We start from the raw sequence: 25255 nt of genomic DNA, 5'->3' as shown, positions 1-25255 counted from the left end.
AGTGGTAGTTATAATCAATCATATACCTTGCAGTTGAAACATTTAATGACACCAGTGAGTAAAATCTGAGTGTATCTGCATGTCAGTTTGTGGGTAGGATTTGAGAAATCATTCCTGGGTTTTCCCTGGAGTTCAAGGTAAGCCTATTCTTAGAAGTCTTGCTCAGACGTCTGCTTTACCATGCTCCAGTTATGCTGCGTATGTGAAAGACTGTCGCTCTCAAGCTGTACATCAGTTGTACTTTTCTCACCAATTGCTGGTTGCTGTCCTGTCTCCTAGGAGTATCCAGTCTTCCTTGGCCAGAGGTTATGCAGGTTGTGGCTCCAGTCATGTTGACTGCCGTTTCCCTAGGGAGGTCAAGGAGGGGCACCATCTCGTATACTTTTCAGGAAGATATGTAAAGCAATTTTGTTTGAGTGAGCATTTTATTGACCTTGAGGAGCTTTCAATGTGGACAGAGGCTGTAATTTGTGTGTGTGTGTGTGGGGGGGGGGAGTAGGGTTGCCAGCTCCGGGTTGGGGAATATCTGGAGATTTTGGGGGTGGAGCCTGAGGAGGGTGGGATTTGGAGAGGGGAGGGACTTCAGTGCCATAGAGTCCAATTGCCAAGCAGCCATTTTCTCCAGGTGAACTGATCTCTATTGGCTGGAGATCAGTTGTAATAGTAGGAGATCTCCAGCTAGTACCTGGAGGTTGGAAAGCCTACTGTTATGTCATGTTTTGTCAGTGAATGGGAACCTTTAGCAGCTATGATGCATAGGTAGGGTTGCCAGCTCCGGTTTGGGAAATACTTGGAGATTTGGGGGGTAAAGGCTGAGGAGGCAGGAGTTGGGGAGGGGAAGGACTTTAATGGGGTACAATGCTATAGAGTCCATCTTCCAAAGCAGCCATTTTCTCCAGGTGAACTGATCTCTGTTGCTTGGAGATTAGTTGTAATAGCAGGAGATCTCCTGCCACCACCTGGAGGTTGGCAGTTCTGTGCATAGGGTTGCCAACTCCGGGGTGGGAAATTCCTGGAGATTGGGGGGTGGAGGCTGGGGAAGGAGTTTGAGGAAGGGAGACTGTCCTCCAAAGCAGCCATTTTCTCTGGGAGAACTGATCTCTGTAGGTTGGAGAGCCATTGTAATTCCAGGAGATCTCCAGGCCCCACCTGGAGGTTGCCAACCCTGCAGCACAGCTATTGATTCATGTATATAAGGAAAATAATTAAATGAGTTCCATATTTATTGGGCTTGAGCATATGATAGTGTTAGTTGGTGTTGCCAGCTTCTGATCCGAAGAGGGTCTTTGTGCCTTTCATAAACGTTGTGTCTTGGAAGGCTCTGATTAGCGCCGTCTGTTTGTCCTGTCATTGTTCCCCAGCAGTAAGGAAAGTAAGTCACATCTGCTGAAATTCTGCCTATCAGTTCAGATGGAACAGGATCAGCTCTTAAGTTTTGCTGCTGGCAGCGCTATTGATAACTGGCAAATGTATTGAAATGTGTAGCAGCAAAGTTTTCAGAACTTCTAATTCTGACAGTATTAGCATTTTTTAAAAAGTAGCTTTTAGTCTTTCCCGTTGTTCAACATTGAAAATGAAACAGAAATTGGAAATTTTATTTTGTGTGTGTATTAAGTGCTGTCAAGTCACTTCCAACCTATGGCAACCTTATGAATTGACCTCCAAAACGTCCTTTCATTACCAGCCTTGCTCAGGTCTTGCAGACTGAGGGCGGTGGCTATAGAGTACATCCATCTTATGTTGGGTCTTCCTCTTTTCCTTCCGCCTTCAACTTTTCCTAGCATTATTGTCTTTTCTCATAATGTGACCCAAGTATGATAGCCTCAGTTTAGTCATTTTAGCTTCTAGGGAGAGTTCAGGCTTGTTTTGATCTAGAACCCACTTATTTACCTTTTTGTCAGTCCACAGTATCCATAAAACTCTACTCCAGGTTTTAAAAAAAATGAAGGGCAAGTGCTGTTCCATGTGGAAGAGAAGGATATATTACATTTTGCCTTTGGGGGTGAACATGTAGAATGTGTGAGAGCACCTTAAAGAACAACAAGATTTCCAGGGTATAAGCTTTTGAGGGTCAAAGCTCCCTTCTTCAGAGACTAGCCCTACGTGTGTTTTCTCCAGACACAATCTTCGCATTCTTCCAAATTTGATGAAAAATGTCAAGACATTTGTGACATGTAGGAGTGAAAGTAAGGAAGGAAATGTACCTTTTCACTAGTATTTTGCAACTCCATATTTTCCCTGTACTTTGCCATGTATGAGAACTGGCTGTTCTACTGAAGATCTTGGATGAAGAAACTGAAAAAAATGTAACAAATAAGGAAGATGGTTAAATTGACAACTTAAGAAGTAAATTATGGTTCCTGTCACAATGAAACATTACACTGAATCTGTTCATCTGTGCCCACCCTCCCTTTCAAAAGAGAGAGCTGGAAAAACCCTTGCTTCAATAATTCTGACAAATTCATATTTGCTCCAAAAATAACAAATTGCAATATTTCCATGAAGTCAGATGCTTTTACTGTTCATTCCCCCCCGGATGGAATAGAGGCAGCCTAGTCTTTCATTTCTTCCCAATAATTGGTGTTAACAATGGCATACATTTTTTAAAAAAAATTGGTTAAGATGCTGCTCCCAATTTTTCCATAGATTTCCTGTTGTGCTAAGAGATACCTGCAAACCAGAGAGCTAGTGTTAGACAGTGTGGTAGGAATGAAATATTTCAAATGAACTCTTTCTTATTGTGCACTCATGTTTACACATTTTATGTAGACCTGTGACATATTCTTTGTTTTTCTGGTGGAAATTATCAGTTTCAGCCATGGCCCCTGCCTGGAGGAACTCCCTGTCCAAGGAGACTCTAGAGCCTTGCAGGTCAAAGGGATAGGGTGGGGTGGCCAGCTCTGGGTTGGGAAATTCCTGGAGATTTTGGGGGTGGAGTCTGAGGAAGGTGGGGTTGGGGGATGGGAGGTACTTCAGTGGGGTACGATGCCATAGAGTCTACCTTCCAAACTACCATTTTCTCCAGGCGAACTGATCTCAGTTGTAATCCCAGGAGATAGCCAGCCACCTGGAGGTTGGCAGCCATACAAATGGCCCAGTGATATACTTAACTGTGCCTGACACTGACCAGACTTCTGTTTCCCTTGGATATGTGCTCTTTACAAATTTTCATCCCTCCCTCTGCACTTTTCTTTAAATATCTAGGTCCTTTTTATTTTTAACTAGTCTACCTGCACAAGCACAAATGTGCTTGGAGGGGGGACTTGAACCATGGCTGGCCTGCAAAAGAGGGCTGGGGAGGCAGCCTCTGTTCAGATCACAGTCACCGAGCCATGGCTGCTCCCCAAAATCTTGCTTTTGCCAGGGATTCCTGCCTGGGCTTCCAAGCCAAATGTTGGGCTTGAAGAAGCAGTTTTTGGATGCTATGCCTGTTCTTCCCCATGGTGCGGTGCCTTTCGCTTACAAATTATTGGAAGAAAGAGAGGCAGAACTGTGCTGTGTCTAGTTTGGCCCTGATATAAGTTTATGATGAGAAGCATCTTGCTAGTGTACAGAGATGCACAGCTGAGACTCACACTGCCACCTCTTAACAGAGTTACACCCTTTAAAATCCATGGGGTTAGAAGAATGCTTAGGATGGTACTGAGTGCTAAAGGATTTTTGGTGGCATTCTTTTCTGATATCCTAGTGTACCATTTTGCTTATCCTTTAATCCGATAACAATTAACCTTTTCAAAAAGTCATGCTTACGGTAGTCCTATAGTTGCAAATAGGATGAACAAATTTTCTACCACCATCAGGAACTGGAGATTTCCACGATTGTGTTTTATTGCCTGGAGGCTAGCTGTTGAATCTTGGCCCGACTTCTGGATCTCTCCCCCTTTCTCTGTCGCTGAAGTAAGGAGAGGGTGTTTTTCCATGGTGATGTTCCTCGTTATGTCTTGACCCTGACCCCGAGTGCTGGAAAATGGGAGGCTGGTCTCAGGAAGAGGAGGAGGGCAATGACAGAATAGTGTGACGAGCAGGCAAAACTGTCAGAAGCAATCCCAGCTGGCACTGGAAAGAATTTCTTGGTTGTGACTGGCGAGGCCAGCTTTCGAGTGCCAGCCACAGGAGGTGAAACAGTCACTCGAGGGGAGGGGGGGTCAGAGGGAAGGAGGGGTATAGAAAACCAAGCAAAGCACATACTTGCTCTGATTTACCAATTCCTTTAGGAGTCAAAAAAAAGAAGAAGAAGAAGTCACAATGACATATATTAGGCTGCTCAAATCATTGCTCCCTTCATTTCTGACCCAATGCTGCACAGCAAAATTGGGAATACTGGAAATGATCAGGGGAAACAGCATAACAATATAAGTGTCTTTGTGGGATCAGATCTGTAGAGTTCTGTCTTTAGCTGTGGCCACCTTGATGCCTCTGTGTTGGTCAGGTAATGTGTGGCTAAGAACATAAGAAAGGTCCTGCTGGATCAGACCAAGGCCCATCAAGTCCTGCAGTCTGTTCTTACAGTGGCCAACCAGGTGCCTCAAACAAGACGACTGCAGCAGCATTGTCCTGCCAGTGTTCCACAGCACCTAAGATAATAGGCCATCCTCAAAGTATGACAGGAGCAGCCCTGGACAGTTTTTATGCGGAGGTAAAAACATCTGGATCTCCTTTCTCTTCTAGCCAAAACCTTTGCCACGATTGGGCCAGAGGAGGTCCAATAGTGATGCCATCCTCTAGGTGGGGCTTAGGGATCACCCGGAATTACAGCTCATCTCTATACTGAGATCAGTTTCCCTTGTAGAAAATGGATGTTTTGGAGGGTGGGCTCTGGGGTGTTGTACCCCACTGAGGTCCCTGTCCTCCCCAGGCTCCATCCCTAAATTTCCAGGAGCTTCTCAAGCTGGATCTGGCCACCCTAACCCCCGCTCACATCCCCCGCAGGTGGTCAGGAGGACCTGGCACCCCTAAGGCCCGTATCTGTTCTGTTCACACTGCCTCTCCCAAATAATGGAAACATTTATATATGTTTTCTTTACTAGCTGTTCTGTTGACTGGTTGTACTTGAAAGTCAACAGAGGGACACTCTGTCTCTTACTGGGATCCCCCTTCATCTTGGGTGCCTTCTCTTTGGGATGTTAAAGGGTACAGAAAGCCTGCATGGCTGGTCTTGTTTATTCCCATTTCTGTGGATCTGTCTGCCTCCAGTCGCAGGGATGTGGGGGAGGGGGAGGACTGTAAACTGGACAGCGTATCTTTGCTATATCTTAGTTACACTTAAGGAGTCTTAATCCATTTTTTTAAACTCCGGGAAGCATGCTGTTGCCGAGCGTAAGAACCTCTGTTTTAATAATTCACGGCCTGCTTCTAAGCACTCTGTCAGCACAAGTCAGTGGAGCTTTTGCCAGCAAAATGTTGTGAAGGGTTTGAGAACGTAGCCCTTTAGCATGATCTATGCGTCTTGGCCCCCAAGGGCAGCTTCTCTGCATGGAGATGACAACATGTCGTATTAACTGATATCTGAAGATGTCACCATACTGACAATCCTGCACATTCCAATCTCAACATTATGATCCCTGTGTGGAGAAGCTACCCCATAGATGTATATTTTTTATTATTTAAAGACAAAACATCTGTGCAACTACAGTTACAACAACTAAAACAAAAATATATAACACAAGTACAAAAGGTCAGTAATTTTCATTCTGTACAGAAGAAATGATGACTGCCCAAAATGCAATCAGATGGTAACGTGTCCATTCTCTTTTATTCTGAACTCAGTTTCAAATTAAAGCAAGACAGTTATAGTTATGTCTATCCCCCCTTTTTGCTGCAAAATTCAATACATTGTTTCCAGTTAAATTCAAAAGTTGCTTCATATTGTCCCCCAACTAGTAATTTAACATTTTTAGATAATTTTGAAAAGTTAGCAATCTTCCAAATCTTATTAGCCTATATTTTAATAGCCAGACTTTTAGCATTCTGCCAATTTTGGACGATAATCATTTGCAACATATAGTGTTAACTAATATTTATTTTATATATTTATATCCAACCTTTCCCCCCAGTGAGGACCCAGTGTGGTGTAGTGGTTAAGAGCGGTGTATTCTAATCTGGTGAACTGGGTTGGTTTCCCCACTCCTCCACATAAAGGCTGCTGGGTGACCCTGGGCTAGTCTCAGTTCCCTCAGAACTCTCTCAGCCCCAACTACCTCACAAGGTGTCTGTTGTGGGGAGAGGAAGGGAAGGAGGTTGTAAGCCAGTTTGATTCTCCTTAAAAAGGTAGAGAAAGTCTACCTCCGCCCGGCTCTGCGAGTCCCGGATGGACCGGGCTAAGGTCCATAAGACGCACATTCACTCTATAAGATGCACAGACATTTCCCCTCACTTTTGAGGAGGAAAAAATTGCGTCTTATGGAGAGAAAAATACGGTATATAATTTTTATTATAACAGATGTGTAGAAAATACCCCACAGAAGTATATTATTAGCAGCCTCCAAGCTATAACATAATGCTTAGGAAACATGTATGAAGGAATCAGTGGAAACATGTACGAAAGGAAACATGTATGAAGGAATCAGCATATGAAGGAATCAGCGTGAAGGAATCAGTGGTTGTCAGTGCTGGGATAGAATAAGAACAAATTTCAACTCTTCCTTCCTTCCCTTTTTTTCTGGCATATAAGTTCTCCTTACTGTGGACTGAAAGCCTTCATAGGGCGGTCTCTATACCCCCTTTCCCCTGGCCTTTTCAGAGGAAGCTCTTCAGTACATGTTGAGCTGAGTTCTTTCTCTTAGTCTTTAATAAATAAACAAATCTTTGAGGGGGGAGAAGAAGAGAATGCTTCAGGTGGTTGATTATTAACATGATAATTAACAGGAACAGACTGCTGGACTTGATGGACCTTGGTCTGATCCAGCATGGCTTTTCTTATGTTCTTAATGTCAGGTTTGGATGTGTGAAAACATCTTTAGAAATCCACCCTCAGCCATGAGGCAAACTAGGGAGCCTTGAGCTCTGCTTTTCCTTTTGTCTAACTTCTGTTACCTGGGTAGTTGGGTGGTGAGACTGACATTAGAATTACAAAACATGCTGTACACTAGGCTTGCCAGCCCCGCAGCTCCACTGGTGGGAGCTTTGCGGGGCCATGGTATTAGCGCGTGATGCGCCTACGTCACTTCCTGTTTAGCGATCCTGGCCCAAACTCTGTGGTTTCCATAGCGTTTTAGCCTAGGGTGCTAGAGCGTCCTCATCACTTTCGGGTTTACCCAAAAGTGACGCGTGTACCGCGTCTGTGCATGCGTGCACTGCGCGTATGCCCGCAGTGCCCACCGGCCCTCAGCTGTCTGGCGGGCAGCCTGGTGGATGGGCAGTAGTTTACCCGCCACCACTGGGCAATTGGCAACCCTATTGTACACTGAATAGTTGCCCCCAGTGCTCAGCCTGATTTAGGGTTGCCAGATCTGGGTTGGGAAATACCTAGAGAGGAGGGGAGGGAGGTCAATGCCATAGAATCCAGTTGCCAAAGCGGCCATTTTCTCCAGGTGAACTGATCTCTATTGGTTGGAGATCAGTTGTAATAGCAGGAGATCAGCCACCATCTGGAGGTCGGCAACACTAACCTGATACGCCAATCACAGTTGCAACATACTACCTGTTGAAAACTAATTACCGTATTTTTCACTCCATAAGACGCACCTGACCATAAGACGCCCCCCCCCCCAGCTGGCCGTCGGATCTGGGAACGCGCCGTCCCGACTTGCCCAGCGGGCTCTGTGTGGCCCGCCCACCTCCCAGCTGGCCGTCAGAGCAGGGAACGCCGGCTTGCGCTGTCCCAACGCACCCAGCTCTGTGCGCCCCGCCCGCCTCCCAGCGCGCCGTCCTGACGCGCCTAGCTCTGTGCGCCCTTCCGGCCTCCCAGCTGGCCGTCGGGGCAGGGAATGCCGGCTCGCGCCATCCCCACACACCCAGCTCTGTGCGCCCCGCCCCTCCTCCCAGCGCGCCGTCGGGGCAGGGAACGCCAGCTCGTGCCGTTCCGGCGCGCCCAGCCGGTTGGCGGGAGGGGCAGGGGTCCCTCCGCCTGGCTCTGCGAGTCCCGGATGGACCGGGCTAGGGTCCATAAGACGCACATTCACTCCATAAGATGCACAGACATTTCCCCTCACTTTTGAGGAGGAAAAAAGTGCGTCTTATGGAGAGAAAAATACGGTATATAATTTTTATTATAACAGATGTAAATACTATAGAAGCCGATATGCTAAACCAACTCTCGTTGTTCATCAGTAGAAAGGAAAAAAGACAGATCAAAGGTGTTGTGATTATTGGATTATATTTATTGCACCAGACTGAGAGGTATTAAGGCCTGGAGGCCTCACCAGAATTAAGTATCAGGATCCCAGGTTTGGTCTTGAGGAGGCCACATTGTCCAGAGCTTTCCTGTCACTACAACCCATTGCAAATTTTCAAGCTGTTATTCTGGAGTCATTTGGGGAGGGAGGGAATTAGAGGTGCCACAGTTAATGGAAATTCAGGCTTTCTAATTGTGGGAAAAATGTGAGTATGACAGGGGTGTGTTACATTCAAGCACTGTGGATCCTGTGCCCATCATCACCCTTTAGGGTACCTTTTGATTAATCTTCTTTTCTGTAAAGATAAATTACCGAACTGTCCTGGTGGAGTCCCTTGGGAAACAAGCTGCCTAGATTTGATTTTCTCTAAGTAAATGGACATAATCTCTTTCTGTGTGTGTATTTGAGAGCAGTGGCAGTGATTGCTTCAACTCTACTTTCCTGAGAGTGCTGCTTCCATCCAGTCCACGTCATGCAGATGTTAGGGATGAACAAGTGGGGACCCTCAAGGATCTTGCGGGGGCAGCCATCCCATTCGCCTCACCATTGCCTTTCCCTTTCCTCTACGGTCATGCCTTCTCTCTGTTTCTATCTCTTTTTCTTTCCATTTCACCCATGGTTACTGTCACCCCCCACTGTCATTCTTACTGTTTCTGTCTCTTTTTCTTTCCATTTCAGCCATGGCTTTTGTTATTCCTCTACACACACATAGGCACACAGACACACTCTGCTACTATCATTCTTTCTCTGTTTCTGTCTCTTTTTCTTTCCATTTCAGTCATGGCTATTGTCATTCCTCACCCCCCCCCCACTACCACCATTCCCTTTCTCTCTCTGTTTCTGACTTTTAAAAAATTTCAGCCATGGCTACTGTACTGGCCGGGCAGCTACTGTCATTGCTCCCCACTACTGTTATTCCTTCTACCTCTGTTTCTCTTTTTTTCCATTTTACCCATGTTGACAGTGCTTCTCCCACACTGTCATTCTTTTCCTGTCATGCCTCCACTGCCTTCTAGAGTCCATGGGGGTGGGTGGGTTTGCTCCTCACCAGGGTTGCCAACCTCCAGGTGGTGGCTGGAGATCTCCCACTATTACAACTGATCTCTAGAGAACAGAAATCAGTTCACCTGGAGAAAATGGCTGTCTTGAAAGATGAACTCTGTGGCATTTGCCCTATTGAAGTCCCTCCCCTCCCCAAACCCTCCCCTCTTCAGGCTCCACCCCCCCAAATCTCCACGTCTTTTCCAACCCAAAGCTGGCAACCCAACTTCTCACCTACTTGCCTCCTCAGCCCCCTCCCCACCAGTACCTATGGTTCTCTGGAGGGCTGCTGTCTTCCTGGGCTTTCCAGCTGCCCTGTAGCCCCTTCAGCACTCGCTGTCGATAGTGGACACTTTCTCTCCCTCTCCAACCTCTTACACTGCCACCACCTCCCCAGTTAAGGTTGCCAGGTCCCTTTTCATCACTCGCAGGAGGTTTTTGGGGCAGAGTCTGAGGAGGGCAGGGTTTGGGGAGGGGAGGGACTTCAATGCCATAGAGTCCAATTGCCAAAGGGGCCATTTTCTCTAGGTAAACTGATCTCTATTGGCTGGGGATCCGTTGTAATAGCAAGAGATCTCCAGCCACTATTCGGAGGTTGGATCCCCTGTCCTCTCCCACCTCCCACCTGTCTTCACTGCAGCTGTCCTGCTGTTGCCACTTCATGGTCTCTTCAGGCCTCTCTGTCCTTGGAGGCTGCTGCACTGCATCACCGGCTTATCTCTGCACAGCTGCCTCCTTTCAGCCTGATCATCCTCGCTGCCACCTCCTCCATCCCCAACCACCTCTCAGCTGGCCTGGTGGCTGGAGTAGACCCTACTCCTACCCCAGCACCCGAGGTTCTTTCCAGCCTGGCCATCTTTTCCTCCAGCTGGGAAGTCCTCCAGGCAGCCCAGAGCTGCTCCAGGTGTCTGCCACCACAGAGGCTGGGCCAGGAGCCATTCCAGGCATCCTGGGCTCCATTGCCTCTGTGGCCGGGCCCTCTCCATCTCAACAGTAGGTATTTTTTTTTTAAAGGGGGGGAATTTAAACTCCTGGTTTTTTAAAAAAAGTTTTCAGATTTTTCTGCATATTTCGGGAGTACCTTGACTTTGAAGAAGCATCTGTTTGGGGTGAGTGTGCCCCCTATCTGTGGGTTTAAGTATCTGCAGGCAGAAGGCACAGTTCGGAATTAGGTATATACAGTAGAGGTGCGTATGATAAAATGAATTAGATAAGGCGAGCACACTACTTGTCGTTAGAAGTTTAAATGTGCTAGCATAATTAAACGATTCTGTGTGGATAGCTATGCTTCAGCCATCACGTTTGTTTAATAGTGCGGCTTAGCATGTGATGGGAGGGAAGGTGGAATGATATAGCCCAACCTTGTCAGATCTTGGAAGCTTAGCAGGTTTAGTACTTGGATGGGAAGGAATCAAGGAAGACTCGACAGAGGAAGGCAGTGGCAAAAACCACCTATGCTTCTCAAGCACCTTCAACGCCCCTTGCTGGAGTCACCATGAGTCGGTTGTGACTTGATGGCACTTCTGTAGGTACATTTCTGGGACATCTTCTCTGTCGAAGCCTTCTTTGCCTGCAAGAATGCAAACTACAGTATCTTGATTACAGTGCTTCTGTGCCAAAGGATATGTCTATCAGCACAGGCACCACCTGTCCGGGGATGGATAAAGCCATCTTCCCACTCATATGGCCTCGGTCAATCCTTTCTGGAGATTCCTCTAGTCTGAACGCTTTTGTCACCTGGGATTCTAGGAATTGGGTCTTACTGTTGATTCTTTGCTGAGTCATAGAGAGTTTAGAATGCCTAGGTAGCATAATTCAGGGCATAGCAAAATGGGGAAAAGACTCCTTCTCTTTTGTGAAAACTGTGCTGGTAGTAGAGGCTGGAAAGGAGGAACCATTTCAGCCTTGTAACCCCATTCCCCCATCATGCATAACTTCACATTCCCTCTCAGGGAGGATCAGGCAGCACTGTCAGAATCGTCTAGTGGGATTGAAGGGTCTTCTCTCTCCGCCACCTCCCTCCCCAAGCTACCGGCAGCTCTTCCAAGCTCCAGCTGTGCTTCTCCAGATTACTCGGGGGGGGGGGAGATATTAGCATCCTTTAATAACTCCAGCAGACTTACCAGGGGACTTGTTTTATTAATTTGAAGGCCAGGTACAGCAAATAGGTTACAGCCCCAGCCCATTTTCAGACTTTACCAGCTCTTTTTTTGCTTAATCATCACTTCCTCCTCCTTTTCTCTAAATTCCTTGCCTTGCTTTTCAGAGTGCTATTTACCTCCAGAGCACTCAGGGCTGTGCAGAGCACATAGCAGAGGTGTACGGGGCTCTCTCCCTTGGGAGCTAAGAGCCATTTCATCTCTTGCTGTGAATTCTCAGTATTGGTCTTTACAGCAGTGGCAGAGAGTGGTTGAGAGAACAGCAAGCTCCTCATACATTAACTTTCTTTCCTGTTAGGTGGGGAGTGAAAGAAACATGGCGCAAGCGGTCCTTTTCAAACATCTGATTATGGTGTGACGTTGGTTACAGTTCTTACGAAATAATGCAGGGTATTCAGTGTCCCCCACAATTCACGGTGGAAAGCTTTGAAGTTGCAGGATCAGTCAGGAGATGAAATTATTGCGTAAATGGAAGCGGAGGGTGATGCTGCATTCTTAGAAGCAGCAGGGCAAACTTTTAATAGAAGAATCTGTTCATGCACTAGGTCATTTTCCAGTGTTCCACAGATTTTTTTTCTCACCTCCCTTTTTTCTAAAAATGTGATGACCCATTCAAGGAATAACAACAACAACAACAACAACAACAATTTTCAACTTATATCCCGCCCTCCCCAACAAACCGGGCTCAGTAAGCTCAAATGGCTGCTGGTGGAAAGTGCCTTCAAGTTGCAGCCAACGTATGGTGACTCTGTGGAGTTTTCCAGTTAAGAAATAAACAGAGGTAGTTTGCCATTGCCTGCTTCTGTGTAGTGACCCTGGACTTACTTGAATATTTCCCCTCCAAATACTGACCAGGGTCAATCCTGCTTCACTTCTGAGATCTGACAAGATCCAGCTAGCCTGAGCCATCCAGGTTGAGGCAAATCCAAATGGGTACAGTATTACTCAAGAATACTGTATCTTTTTCACCAAGATTAACATTAATAGTATCACCCCTGTGGCAAAAATATTATCTAAGTTGGGATATAAACTGATCTTCCTTAATGATAAAAACAGCAACCCCCCAAAAAAACAACAGCCCCAAACCACAATCTGCCCCTGCTGAAAGATTATAGAACAACTGAACTGATATGTGGACTACTTCTACTAGAAGGTGTGTGGTTTTTCTCTCATTTCATTGTGTCCAGATAGGCATGTGTTCATGGTATTTTCACACAATGCCAAAAGTACCTTTGAATTAGAGTTGATGTTAAGGTTGAGTTTCAGTATTTGTGTGTATACATGTGTCAGTGCAGTGTAGAGAATATAGGACAGAATACTATACTGATTAATGTAAGCATTAATTTGTTTTCCATAAGCAAAAAGGTGCACATACTTTCTTTGTGTCAGTTCACCTGGGCAGTGTTCATACACCACCTAGCTGCAGTAGGTAAAAAGAGAAGGCTGGTTATAGGGATTTTTTTGCTTCACATTTTTCAATGGATTTTTGCCCAAAATATCAGCTAGGATGTCTGAAGTGTGCTGCTTGGTAGTAAGTCTTCTCTTTGCCACATAACCTCCTCTTTCCTGCTTACACCTGTTATTTGAAATCATTCCCATGGAAATTCACAGAGTAACCGGAGACCCATCTTGGTAGGTGTAGCTAAAGTGATCAAGTGACTAGTAATTGGAGAGGAAGTCTTTCACTACTGGGTGAATGGCTTCCTTTCATCTTGGGTTGTTCCCATCTGACGGCTGTTCAGAGGCTGGACTTGGTAGAGTCACGGTAGTCTCTGTTACCAGCAGACAGGTGTCCACCAGCAAGTCCAGAGAGGATGCGGCCTAAATCTTTGGTGTAAATGAAGAGGCCCACAGTTCCTTTAGAGGGGGCCCCTTCAGCTTTGCTCTGCCATGAGTAGGGTTGCCAACTCCTGGTTGAGAAAGACCTGGAGATTTTGGGGGTGGAGCTTGGTGAGGGAGGAGCTTGCAGAGGGGAGGAAGCTCAGTGGGGTATAATGCCATCGAGTCCACCCTGGGAAGTGGCCATTTTCTCCAAGGGAACTGACCTCTGTTGCCTGGGGATCAATTCTAATTCTGGGAGAACTCCAGGTCCCACCTGGAGTTTGGCAACTGGAGCCAAGAGGGATAGTAAACTGTTACAGGCCTGCCCTAGGAGCTACCTATCTTTGTGCCACTCAAACAAAAACCTTCTTTCTCCAGGGCTGTCAGTTCTGCATCTTTCATCACTGACAAAACTCACATAAAATATTAAAATAAAATGCCCCAGACGTTTCTCACTACAGGCACGACAATGATCTGAGCTACAATATCATCTGTTCCTTCTCATCTCTCTTGATCTTCCTGTTTCCTTTTCTACCCTGCCCAGGTGGTGAACGCTGCACGCAGATGACAAAGGCAGTCGCCCTGCTGATCTCTGTTTCTGCACAGCTATTAGCATCACAGAGCTAAAGCAAACAGCCTTGGCTTGCTTCTCAGCACTGTACAAAGCCGCCGTAAATGAGCCCTTGTGTATAGGACAAAGGGAATCCAGCCATTCCTTTGTGTCAGGAGACTTAGCTCACTGTTTTTGAAGGGCTGTGAGCTAGTGAAGGGGATAACCTCTACACTGAAGGAGAGGCCTGTGGTAGTTAGAGTTGTACAAGGGATGTGGAATCTGTAGTACATTCCAAGCGTTGTATATCAGCCCTTTAGGCCACAATGACAGTTGGAAAGCAGATGAGCAGATATCAGGGACTTGCCGGGACATAAACAAGATTAGGAGGTTGGGGGACAAGTGTTCCCAAATGTGTGTAATAGAGCTCCAACACCACTGTTAAAAGCACCTTCAGGAGGGGGGATTTGGAGTGTGGTGGTAATAAAGGAGAGAGGATGCTTTACCCCCACCTGTCACTTTTCCAGTTCAAATTGTTAGCAGAGGAAGCTGCCCAGTGAGTAGGAGAATATGCTTGATATTGATATTGATTGGACCAGTTAGTCCATGTCTCAGCCTTTTGTACCTTACAGGGTTGTTGTGAGGGTACAATGGAGGAGAGAACGATATTCCTTGGCAGGATAAAAATGTAATATAGCAAAGAATCTGTGGACAGAGAAAGGGTTAAGCTCCCCCAACTATGCTGCTTCTCAGGTCCAAATAAACTGCTTCTGAAGTGGTCCTCAGAACAAACAACACTGGGGCTTATGTATAAGTTTGGTGGGATCAGAGAAACTTGGGGTAGCAATACCAGGAACAGAAAAAATATACAGGAATTAAAACAGATAAGTGGTTCAGGAAAATAGGTTAATAGAATGGGCAAGAGCACAGAGAATGTACAGGTCCAAATGCATGCAGATAGCAATCAGGTAGCAAATTTTTTTTAACGTGTCTTAATGGATGCAAGAGTTGGCTTTTTGGAGGGGTTAGCATTAGGGAGCAAAAAGGATCTGTTAAAAATAATAACAGAATACAGCAAAAAGATCAGTGGAACCCATTGACACGCCAGTACTCACAGTGGCTGTTTTTTTTGGTGGTGGGTGGGTGGGTCATGCCTTTTCCCCTGTTTCAAGATAAAGAAAGTAACCCTTCAAAACTACTTATACAAATGTACTGGCATTCCAGGGCTCACCATAACATTTTTTAAAAATGCACACCTATAGAAGGCATGCCTTTATCCCTGCTTGTACACCTTTTACCATGTTGCCTTCTTCTAAGTGCCATCCTAACCAGAATTACACTCTTTGAAGTCCATTGAAGTCAATGGACTTAGAAGAATTTAACTCTGTTTAGTGTTGCACTGCCAGTGTTGTTCTGACAACTTCTAATGAACTGCTATTGAGTGACCAATAATCCAAAAATTTCATTGGGCAGAGATCACATAATGTTTATTTAACTTGACCTTACCCTGCCCGAGTCCCATTTTATTCCTTTTTTCATTTTAAGAGTGCCAACAGAATAAAAGTTTTAAGTTAATTAGCAGTGATTTGACTGACTGATAATTAAAATCCATATTCATCTCCTGATGCCGGTGTTATCTGATAACAAAGACAATTAGTACCTGTTGACTAAATAATGTAAATAAATCATTTTCTTGTTTCAGGAATTCTTTTGAACAAATTACCCAAATTAAGAGTGTTTAGCTGGTGTTCAGCTATGTTGAAGGTAGGGTTGCCAGCTCTGGGTTGGGAAATACTTGGAGGTTTTGGAGCGGAGCCTGAGAAGGGCGGGGTTTGGGGAGGGGAGAGACTTCAGTGCCATAAAGTCCAACTGCCAAAGGGGCCATTTTCACCGGAGGAATAGATCTCCATTGTCTGGAGATCAGTTGTAATAGTTGGAGATCTCCAGCCACTACCTGGGGGTTGGCAACCCTAACTGCAGGCAATAGGCTTTACCAGTAGTTGCAGGCAAACAATAGGGCTAGTGGGCTAGCTGGCCACCTCCCTCCACTATTCCCTGAACCCCATTCATAGTGGTTTTATACAAGGCAGTGCAACCATGACCATCTACAGGCAAGCCAGGAGACCCTATTACCAGTACCCCAAACTGGGAAATTGCTTCTTGCACTCACTCTGGACCTAATTGGTCCTTGTCACCAATCCTGAACATCTCTTGAATCATGACAAAGAGATGAAAATGAAACGGAAGTGCATATTTTATGTGATACAAACCACAAACAAGTGAAATGGTACCACTGAAATGTGGGGTAGGTATGGAATGAGATTATAAGCTTCCATCTCACCAGTTGTCAGTGTTATGTCAGGACATGAATATCAGTAGTTACCATTAGTAATTCTGACCCTACTGTGGCTTTACCAGCCTCAACTGGTAAATCTGAATCCACCTATGGCTTTCCAGCATTATTTCTTCTAACTTTCTTCATCTAGTCGGAACTCATTTGCATGCATGTTCATGCCTGCCATGTCGTCTTATTTTCCTGGTCCTTATCTCACATTGTTTTCTTGCCCTCAGTTGTATATGTTTCATTTAGTTACTTAAAATGTTTATTTCCTGCACTTTTAGCTATCACTCTTGATATAGCTACCGATCTCCAAATGTAAATATCACAGAACCAGTTATAAAACTCAGCAATAACAGACCATGCATCAGAACCTGTTTGAGATTAGAGACCAAATTAATGAAAAAGAATTCTGAGTATCACCAACAGATTTAAGCCTGCAAGAAACAGGAAAAAAATACCCTCTGAAACAAAGGCATGAGCTAATTTTAGAAGCTCAACAGGTGTGGTGCCAGGTGAGCAACTGTGGGGCAGGGAATTCCACAACCAATAAGGTACAACTGAAAAGGCCTTGTCTTTTGGGCTCACCTGCCTTGCCTCTGTAGGTGAACTCACACAGAGCAGAATCAGATCTTACCTAATAGCTAGGCTCATTATGTGCTGCTAGAATAGCCTCCCTCTATTGATAGTCATTCCTCTCTGCTGAGCAGTCTGGTATCTTTCTTGTACCATAAAACTGTGAGATCTATTATACAGTACCTTTACTGTCCATAAAATGTACAGTTTGTCGGTCCCAACTAAGTAAGCCTATTAATGATCATTGGCAGTGTCTTCCATCATCTGTTGACTTAATATTGTTTGGGTTACCAATATAATTTGGTTGTTTGCTGTAAAGTAAAGTGGATATTGTTATGTGCCTACATTATTGATCTGATGACCTCTGTATAAAATGACCATGATCCAGAAGATCACAGATATGCAAGATTGCCATTACTAGCCAAGGAAATGCAAGTTACACAGGGTTTTTGTTGGGGGTTTTTTTTGCTAAGAAGGAATGCCCTTTTCCCTGAGTTGCAGTCATGTATAGAGTAGGCTGCTTTGACTCACACAAAATATAAAAGGTCATGCTCTCTGAAAAGGCACACATATAGAATTGATAATTGCCATTTTTAACTCCAGAGTCGTTCCACAGCAACGTAGGAGAGTGGGCTACACTTATAGATACATGGGAGAAACGTCACACCATATGATAGTTAATGAACTCATTCAGCAGATAGCAACTACCACTCCCTAGTTCAGCTGAGCATTGTAATGGCTGTGGCTGTTTATCGTACTCCAAGGGGGTTTCTGTACCTGGCAGTCGTGAAGCAGTTGCTCTCAGTCATACACACAGGTAACATTTCTTCCAGATTATCTTGGCAATAATCCACAGTTCCCATTCTTTCCCTATTAGACTCCTGATTTTTCTGGGAACTGATTGGTTGCAATTTTTCTCTCACTGGTGTCAAATAATAGTGTAGTTTCTGGGGTGTGAATGGTTTTCATACTATTATCCCAGTTGACCTTTCCTATCCACTGCTTCTTACCTTGTAACCTGTCACCTCTTAGTCCAGTAACAGCTGGAGAGCCAGTGTGGTGTAGTGGTTGTGAGTGTGTGTGTGTGTGTGTAAAGTGCCGTCAAGTCGCAGCCAACTTATGGCGACCCCTTTTGGGTTTTCATGGCAAGAGACTTTAACAGAGGTGGTTTTGCCAGTGCCTTCCTCTGCACAGAAACTCTGGTATTCCTTGGTGGTCTCCCATCCAAATACTGACCAGGGCTGACCCTGCTTAGCTTCTGAGATCTGACGAGATCAGGCTAGCCTGGGCCATCCAGGTCAGGGCGTGGTGTAGTGGTTAGAGTGTAGGAATATGACTGTGAAGACTTGGGTTCACATCCCCATTCTGTCAGGAAGCTCACTATGTGACCTTGGGCCAATCATTTCTTTCACAGCTTTACTTTCTTCAAAGGATGATTATGTGGTTAAAGAGTGTAGAATATTTATGTTGCCTTTTGCTTCTTGGAGGCAGAGAAGACTAAAAATGAAATTATTTATTTATTTATTTTGTTGGATTTTTATCCCGCCCTTTCCTGGCCAGGGCTGGGCTCAGGGCGGCTCACATCAATAATGTCAATGATACATTCAATTTAAAATACAGTGCCATGGTACATGATATAATAAAACACTATTAAAACTTGGGGTAAAATCCACTTAACTAAAAACCAAAAAATCCCAATGGCTACTATAAAACTACTAGTGGCGGTGGAAGGCTAGTCAGGTCAGTAGGTGGAAGAACAGGACCAAGATGGAAGGGGGGAAAACAGGGAGGCCCGCTGTTATCTTCTCCCCCACTGACTAGAGCTGACCACAATCGTTGGGGGCACCAAGAGGAATCGAATAGTATATTATGTTTTTAACAAGAAAAGTTTTGTTTTGATAGAGGTGTTTTGATTGTATATTGTTATGTCTATTGTTGGCTGTTAGGCTCAGTGACTACATGGAACCTCCATGTTCAGAGGCAGCTAACCCACTGGAGGGAAGCAGAGTGAAAAGAGGCTCTTGCCACCATGCCCTTCTTTTAGGCTTTCTGGGGGCATCTGGGTGGCCACTGTGTGCAACAGGATGCTGGACTCGAAAGGCCATTGGTCTGATCCTGTGTGGCTGCTTTTCATTTTTATCCATGATTGAATCCCCTAGTGTATAAATTAGGTGCAATAATCAGCAGTAGATGAAGGGATCTGAAACCAGTGTTTCGATTCTTCCTGTTCCATTGACCTGATCGGAAACCCACCTCCCTGCCCAGCTGCTTTACATTCCAATAAGGAGAGGGGGGTGGTGGAATACAGACTTCATGGATACCTCTCTCTTTTTCCCTCCCAGGGCTTAAAGTAGCCTAGGGAGATAGTTTCAATCATGAAAATGGTGCAGAGTCATATAATTAACCTTTCCCCTTCTCCAGTGGCACTGTCTAGATTCAGGTTGCCCCTTGGAGGGGGGCTGGCATTTGCAACTAAATTACCTGTCATGGGATCAAACCTATACCATCAGTGTCCCATACAATGAGATCCTTTGCTGCTGTTAGGTTCTTTACTGCTGTTGCTTCTTCACCCACCAGGTTCGTTGCCTTGGGCCACCATTCCCAACACAGGAATCCTTGATGGATGCAATTTTCAGGCTCTTCTGCATCATGATCCAACATGTACCTGTGGGAGTCATTGTAGGAATTGCTCAATAAATGTTAATGGCTATTCTATCAATTGTCCCTAAACCCACCTCAATAAGTAGTGTGGGTAATGAATGCATTTGTATTTATGGGTAATATATAACATTATGCCCGTGCAAATAGGCAATGTGTATTTTTTAAATTTTATTACTTTCAGAAAAAAAGAACAAGAAGGGGGGAAAACTCAAAATCTAGTAATTAATAAAAAAGAAAAAAGGGAAAAGCATATAGAGAGTAGAAATAAAAATATAACAACAGTGGTGGCAGATCTGCACATAAGGTTCTATAAAAGATTTCCAAATATCTTAAAATAAGTCCATATGCAATTGTTTTCTATATGCCATGCATTCAAATACTGATAACGTTGTGAAGTCCTCAGTCCATTGATTTACAGGAGGTGGGCATTTATCTCTCCAATGTATGTAATACAAGGGCACAGAGGGTCCATTTTGGTTGACCAATGGTTGGCCTCTAGGAGACAGGCAGATAGTTTAGAAGTACATAAGCATCCTTAAAAAGCAGTGAATATTTTAATATATTCTAATGCAGAATTGATGTGAGGAATGAATTCTTCCCAGAAAAAATGAATGCCTGGACATGCCCAGAGCATATGTTTAAGGGATGTGCCCTGGGAGTTACAACACTAACAATTAGACACTTTATTCAATCCATTACTGAACAGTCACTGTGATGTCCAGTTCATCCTGAACATATTTTTTGCTGAATCAGTCGCAACTTAAAATCCATAGAGAGAGGAGGTATAAACTTTAAGGCCACATCCCATTACTTTGGCAAAACACAGTGATCTAACTCCTTATTCCATTCATTCCTGAGACTCATTTATGCATCAACATCAAATATTTATAAACAAATATTGTAGGTTTCATTTTCTGCATCAATTCAATTAGCGTTTCCAGGAGCAAAGAGGACTCTGAGACACTTAATGCCACAGGGCCATATTTAGATAGCAACAGATGTTGTAATTGTAAGTATTGCCGTTCAACAGAAGTTGACAGGTCATCTCCAGACATCAGCAGAGAAAATGACAAAAACTCATCACCGTAGTCTTATCAACTGGGCCAACATAAAAATCCCTCTACTGGTCTAAGCCTTCCATAACAAATATTTCTTCCCAGTTTTTAGGTCTGAATTGGTCCATAATGTTAATTTAGCATGTGGAAATGGATCAAAATGATATTGCTGTGACATTATGCACCATAGTTCTCTAGCTGCAGAAATTGCAGAAAGAATGGGATCCACTCTAGGATACGTAGTCCTTAATGCATTCAACTTAGAGAGCGACACTAGACAAGAAGCCTCCAAAAGAACCCAAGATGCATAGTCCAACTGCGAGGAATGATCCCAGTAATTAATACAAGTTAACAAATATGTCTGACGATATAAACCAAGATCAGGGAATCCAAATAATCTTTCATTAAATGGGAGTTGCATCCTCTCTAAAGAAATCCAGAGAAGTAAGGAACCCCATATACATTTCCGAAATAAAGTATTTTATGAATACATCTGCAAGGTATATGAAAAGGAATTGCACATAAAATATAAATAATGCTAGGTATAATATTCATTTTGAGTGTATTTACTTTGGCCCATAAAGAGAAGTTTCAGGTTGCTCAGCTGTCCAGATCCAATGATACATCAGCAATTAGCCTGTTGAAATTTACCATGATCGTCTGCGTAATATCTCTAGGAATAGGCAGTGTGTAAATATGATATGGGACATGCAAGATGCTTTTGTAGGGGCTCTACACATCCTACCAGGAAGCATTGTTGAAGTGCTGGTATCCATTCAAAGCATTAGAATAAGGCTCATGCTCATTGAACATTGGAGACTGGATTAGCCAGCTAGGTTGCCTGGAAGTATGATTATAATGAGTTGTGGATGTGTTAAAGGGTTGTTTTTGTAGGTTGATCTGAGACAAAATGCATGTAGCAACACTCTGAGGTACTTGGTACTATCTTAGAAGGACAAAAAGTATCTGTTCAAGTCCACTTCCTCTCTTGGGAGCATTCAGATATCCTTCAAATATTGAACTACTGACCTGCTTTATTTGTGAGATCTGAGATTATCTTGACATGCATGTTGTGGCAAATGAAAATATCTGGGATGATTAAACTTGCAATAACAAAAGGTGAAGAAGTTTATTTCTTTGTTTGCTTATTTGATTTTTTAAAATTTAAACTTCTGAAGTAGTTTCCAATTCAGAAGCAGACAGCTCTCCCCCTCCCCCTCCCCTCGGTGCTGTGTTGACTGTGTTGCAAGTGTTACTCTGGATTATAAATTTAATCAAATTTGTATTTGATAGGCTCTCATAATCTTTTCTATTTCTTTCCACTTTTTTAAAAACTTTTTTTCAGGGTTAATTTGATCACCTGGCAGAGCTCTTGTATTGTGTGTAGGAAAGATGTACGGGCTGGTGTTTGGGTTGTATCTATAGATCTGAACATATGAAACTGCATTTCAGCAAGTCATACCATTGGTCCAATGCCCAGTTTTTAACCCGCAAAGTATAGCCACTTCCTGGTGAGGAATGACTTGTAGAAACACCAACAAACTCTGAATGTTGTCTGCAGTGAAGGATGGTCAAAGGGAACAGTGGTCAGGAAGAAGTAAAAGAGTTTTCCCCCTAGCTCTTGGGACTGAATTTGGAGCCCAGCAACTGGTCATAAATTCATGTGAACCCTTTCTGGATGGGGAGCCGATGCCTCTCTTTCCCCACTACAATGAATGTTCTTGAATTTATGTGAATGAAAGTATCCTGCTGTGGGGGCAATTTTTTTTTTTTTTGCTTGACTGAAACAGTGTGTGAAATGAAACAACACCAACCATTCTTCTTGCAGGAGCTGACTGAGCTTGGGTCTGTCTGATTCCGGAACCTCTTGTTCTCTCCAGACAGATATGACATCAGATTTATTTCTACATGCACAGTGGAGGAGGACCCAAAGCCCTTTTCCCTTGCATGGGTGGGCTTCTTGCTATAGACGGGTGACTTTCAAGCAAACTTCTGGTTTTGCATGAAATTGATTTCCATGCAAAGAAGCTCAACTGCTTGTTGGTGCATGTGTGTGTCTAATACTTTTTCTCTTTCTTTCTCTCTCTCTCTCCTTTCCTGCTTCTTATGAAAATGCTTCATTAGATGCCAATCGTGTTCCAGGTGAGTGTTGTGTTAGCTAAAGTGGAAGGTTGCCCTTTTTAAGGACGGCTGAAAATGACTAAGAATTCCAACCATGGGTGTCTGAAACAAACACTCAAGATGGGGGTGGGGGAAAACCAGATCACATGAATGGTCATTATATGTGCCCTGTAATGTCTTTTTCTGAGGATGTGAAAAATAAAATGGTGACTGTGCCAAAAATGCTATTTAAATAAAGAAGAATGCATCAAGTTCACTTGTTTTTCAGATTCTAGCCCGTTCAGGGATTGTCCAAAAAGTGAAGGGCTAGTCTTCCTATGTTTCTACCACCACAGTGTGAATTTGCCAACACCAAAAAGATGCTGTTTTATCTGAAATATTTAAGAGCTTAAAAACTTGACTGAAATAAGAAGTGGAAAGCATCCCTGTTACCTTTAAAAAAATAAAATAAATCTGGCATCCCCAAATATTGCTTGGACAGCATAGTATAAGGGTTTATAGCAGGAAAATGAATGAACAGATTTATTCTCCTAAATTCTGTATTTCTCAACTCCAAGGAAATATTCATCCATAGAGAATGCTCCTTTCCTGTTCCTGGCTCTGTATTTTTCTCTCCTCATACATAGCCTTCACTTACAAGTGAACCAATAAGGTATTGGTTTGCTGGCTGCAGAAAGCTTATAGCCAAAGGTGATCATCCACCTCTTAGAGAAGAGACGAAGGGCCAGACTAGATGTTACATACACATGTATGTAATTTTCATCTAGTGTACCCTCTAAAGTTGATGTTTCCTTCTGGAGAACTGATCTCTGTTGCCTGGAGATCAGTTGTAATTATGGGAGATTTCCGGCCACCATCTGGGGGCTAGCAACCCTAGTTACTAATTCTGGAAGATATGTAGACCCTACCTGTAGTTGGCAATCTTGCTCAAGCATTGAGACCTATGATCTGTACCTGTCTAGCTGGCCCTGTGTGTGGAGCCGATAGAAATGCAGAGACCTTCGAGGTCCTGTTCTTTAACTTTCTGCCTAGTTACCTAAATTTTTCCTGCAGGACCACATGACTTCATTTTCCTGTGTCATTGGTGCCAGTGTGCACCATGGCTGCTGATTCCTCCCCAGCATTATCATTCAACCTATCTAGACAGCACGGGATGTCCACAACTTTTGCATCAGGCAGGCAAGTCCCCATGCAGTCAAAACACCTGTCACAGACCCCTCTCTCTCTCTATTCCTAATAATCAAATCACCAACTACCAAAAGCCCACCTACCCCAACCCCAGAGGGGTATCCTCAATATGATATTGGTCTGCCACCAAAGAAGGGATCCATTCTACCTATGCAGAACCAGCTTGATCAACAGAATCCAAACTCTAAGGAAACATGTTTGTCTGTCGGTCACGAAAGCTCATAACCTGCCAGAAATTTCATTAGTCTTTAAGGTGCTACTGGACTCTTGCACTTTTCTACTGCTACAGACAGACTAACACAGCTACCTGTCGTGAAGTGTCTTTATGTCACTGCCTATCCCCATTTTTGTTTACTAGGAAGCTCTGTGAGCCTGGTAAGATTCTTTCCTTTCTTTGTTGAACACTTCCTTATAAGAGCTGGAGAACTGAATTTAGTCCTGAATTTAGTCTAGCAAACTTTCAAGTAAATCCCCAGTTTGCATTGGAAGCAGTTCCCATCCCTGTTTGTCCGGGGGCGGGGGGACCAAGCGAGCATGGCAGGCCATGCATTGAGGGATAAAGTCCAGTTCTTGCCATGTTGTTTGTTACATTCTGTAATACTTTCCTGCTGTCATTCAGAGTAGAAATGGCAGTCTATGGGCCTAAATGCAACCATTCGTCTTCCATCATGCTAACACAGTCTTTTTGTTCCAGCTGATAACACACACACAAACTCTACCCAATGTAGCATTGGCTGAGTGCAACAGGACAAGCTATAATTAAGAAGAACAAAAAGACTCTATCATCCATCACGGCCTCAATCAGTTGTCATTTTAAGCTTTTAAAAAAATACATCTCTCCTACTCCTTTATGTTTAGTGGTTTTAATTTTCCTGCTGTTTAAGTGCTAAGAGCCCGAGCATAATTAGCTGCCATAAAAAAGGCTGCAGTTCCAAGGTTTCCATTGTAACTTCCCCACCCCACCAAAGTGCCCCCTAACAAGTCCTCAAACATGAGGGCTACTGTTTAATTACATTGCGCTTTTCATGTAATTGTGCTGTGATGCTTCTGTTAAAAATGTCCTTATGGCTTCATGCAGATCCAGGGTTGGCCCTTAAGCACTTTGTGCAATTAGCAACACTTAATTCTTTACTTTCATATGGAAAGTGGAACTGTACACTTCTACCCCAAAAAAAGAAAACAACTTTAATTCCTGAAAACGGTACTTAGAGATCTAATGCAATTAAAACTAACCTTTTAAAAGAATATATGAATAAGTGGCAATCATGTTGTGCTTCAATCTCTGAGGTTTAGGGTGTCCTGCCTCCAAATATCACATTGTCTTAATAGAGGCATCTGCTTTCAAGCATGTGGGTCAGCGTTAACTTTGTGCTTTCTCTTTCTAACCCAAATTAAAGTTAAAATAAAGTGTT

General features: G+C 43.9%; 1 protein-coding gene across 3 annotated transcripts in view; it reads left to right on the top strand.

Moving 5' to 3' along the window:
* The window catches only part of NRXN3 (neurexin 3), a 1387810-nt gene that overhangs the window by 15948 nt on the left and 1346607 nt on the right, over window positions 1-25255 (top strand). Inside the window, exon 2 of one of the 3 annotated variants that reach the window (XM_056852139.1) lies at window positions 22659-22676. The exons of the other annotated variants lie outside the window; for them this stretch is intronic. Coding sequence (XP_056708117.1) covers window positions 22659-22676 — 18 coding nt within the window. The remainder of the gene's footprint in view (window positions 1-22658; window positions 22677-25255) is intronic. 3 annotated transcript variants of the gene reach the window in all.

Source organism: Euleptes europaea, chromosome 6 (genome assembly GCF_029931775.1).
Source record: "Euleptes europaea isolate rEulEur1 chromosome 6, rEulEur1.hap1, whole genome shotgun sequence".
Lineage (NCBI taxonomy): Eukaryota > Metazoa > Chordata > Lepidosauria > Squamata > Sphaerodactylidae > Euleptes > Euleptes europaea.
The sequence above is the reverse complement of the archived record's forward strand: the minus strand, read 5'-3'. Positions and strand labels throughout refer to the sequence as shown.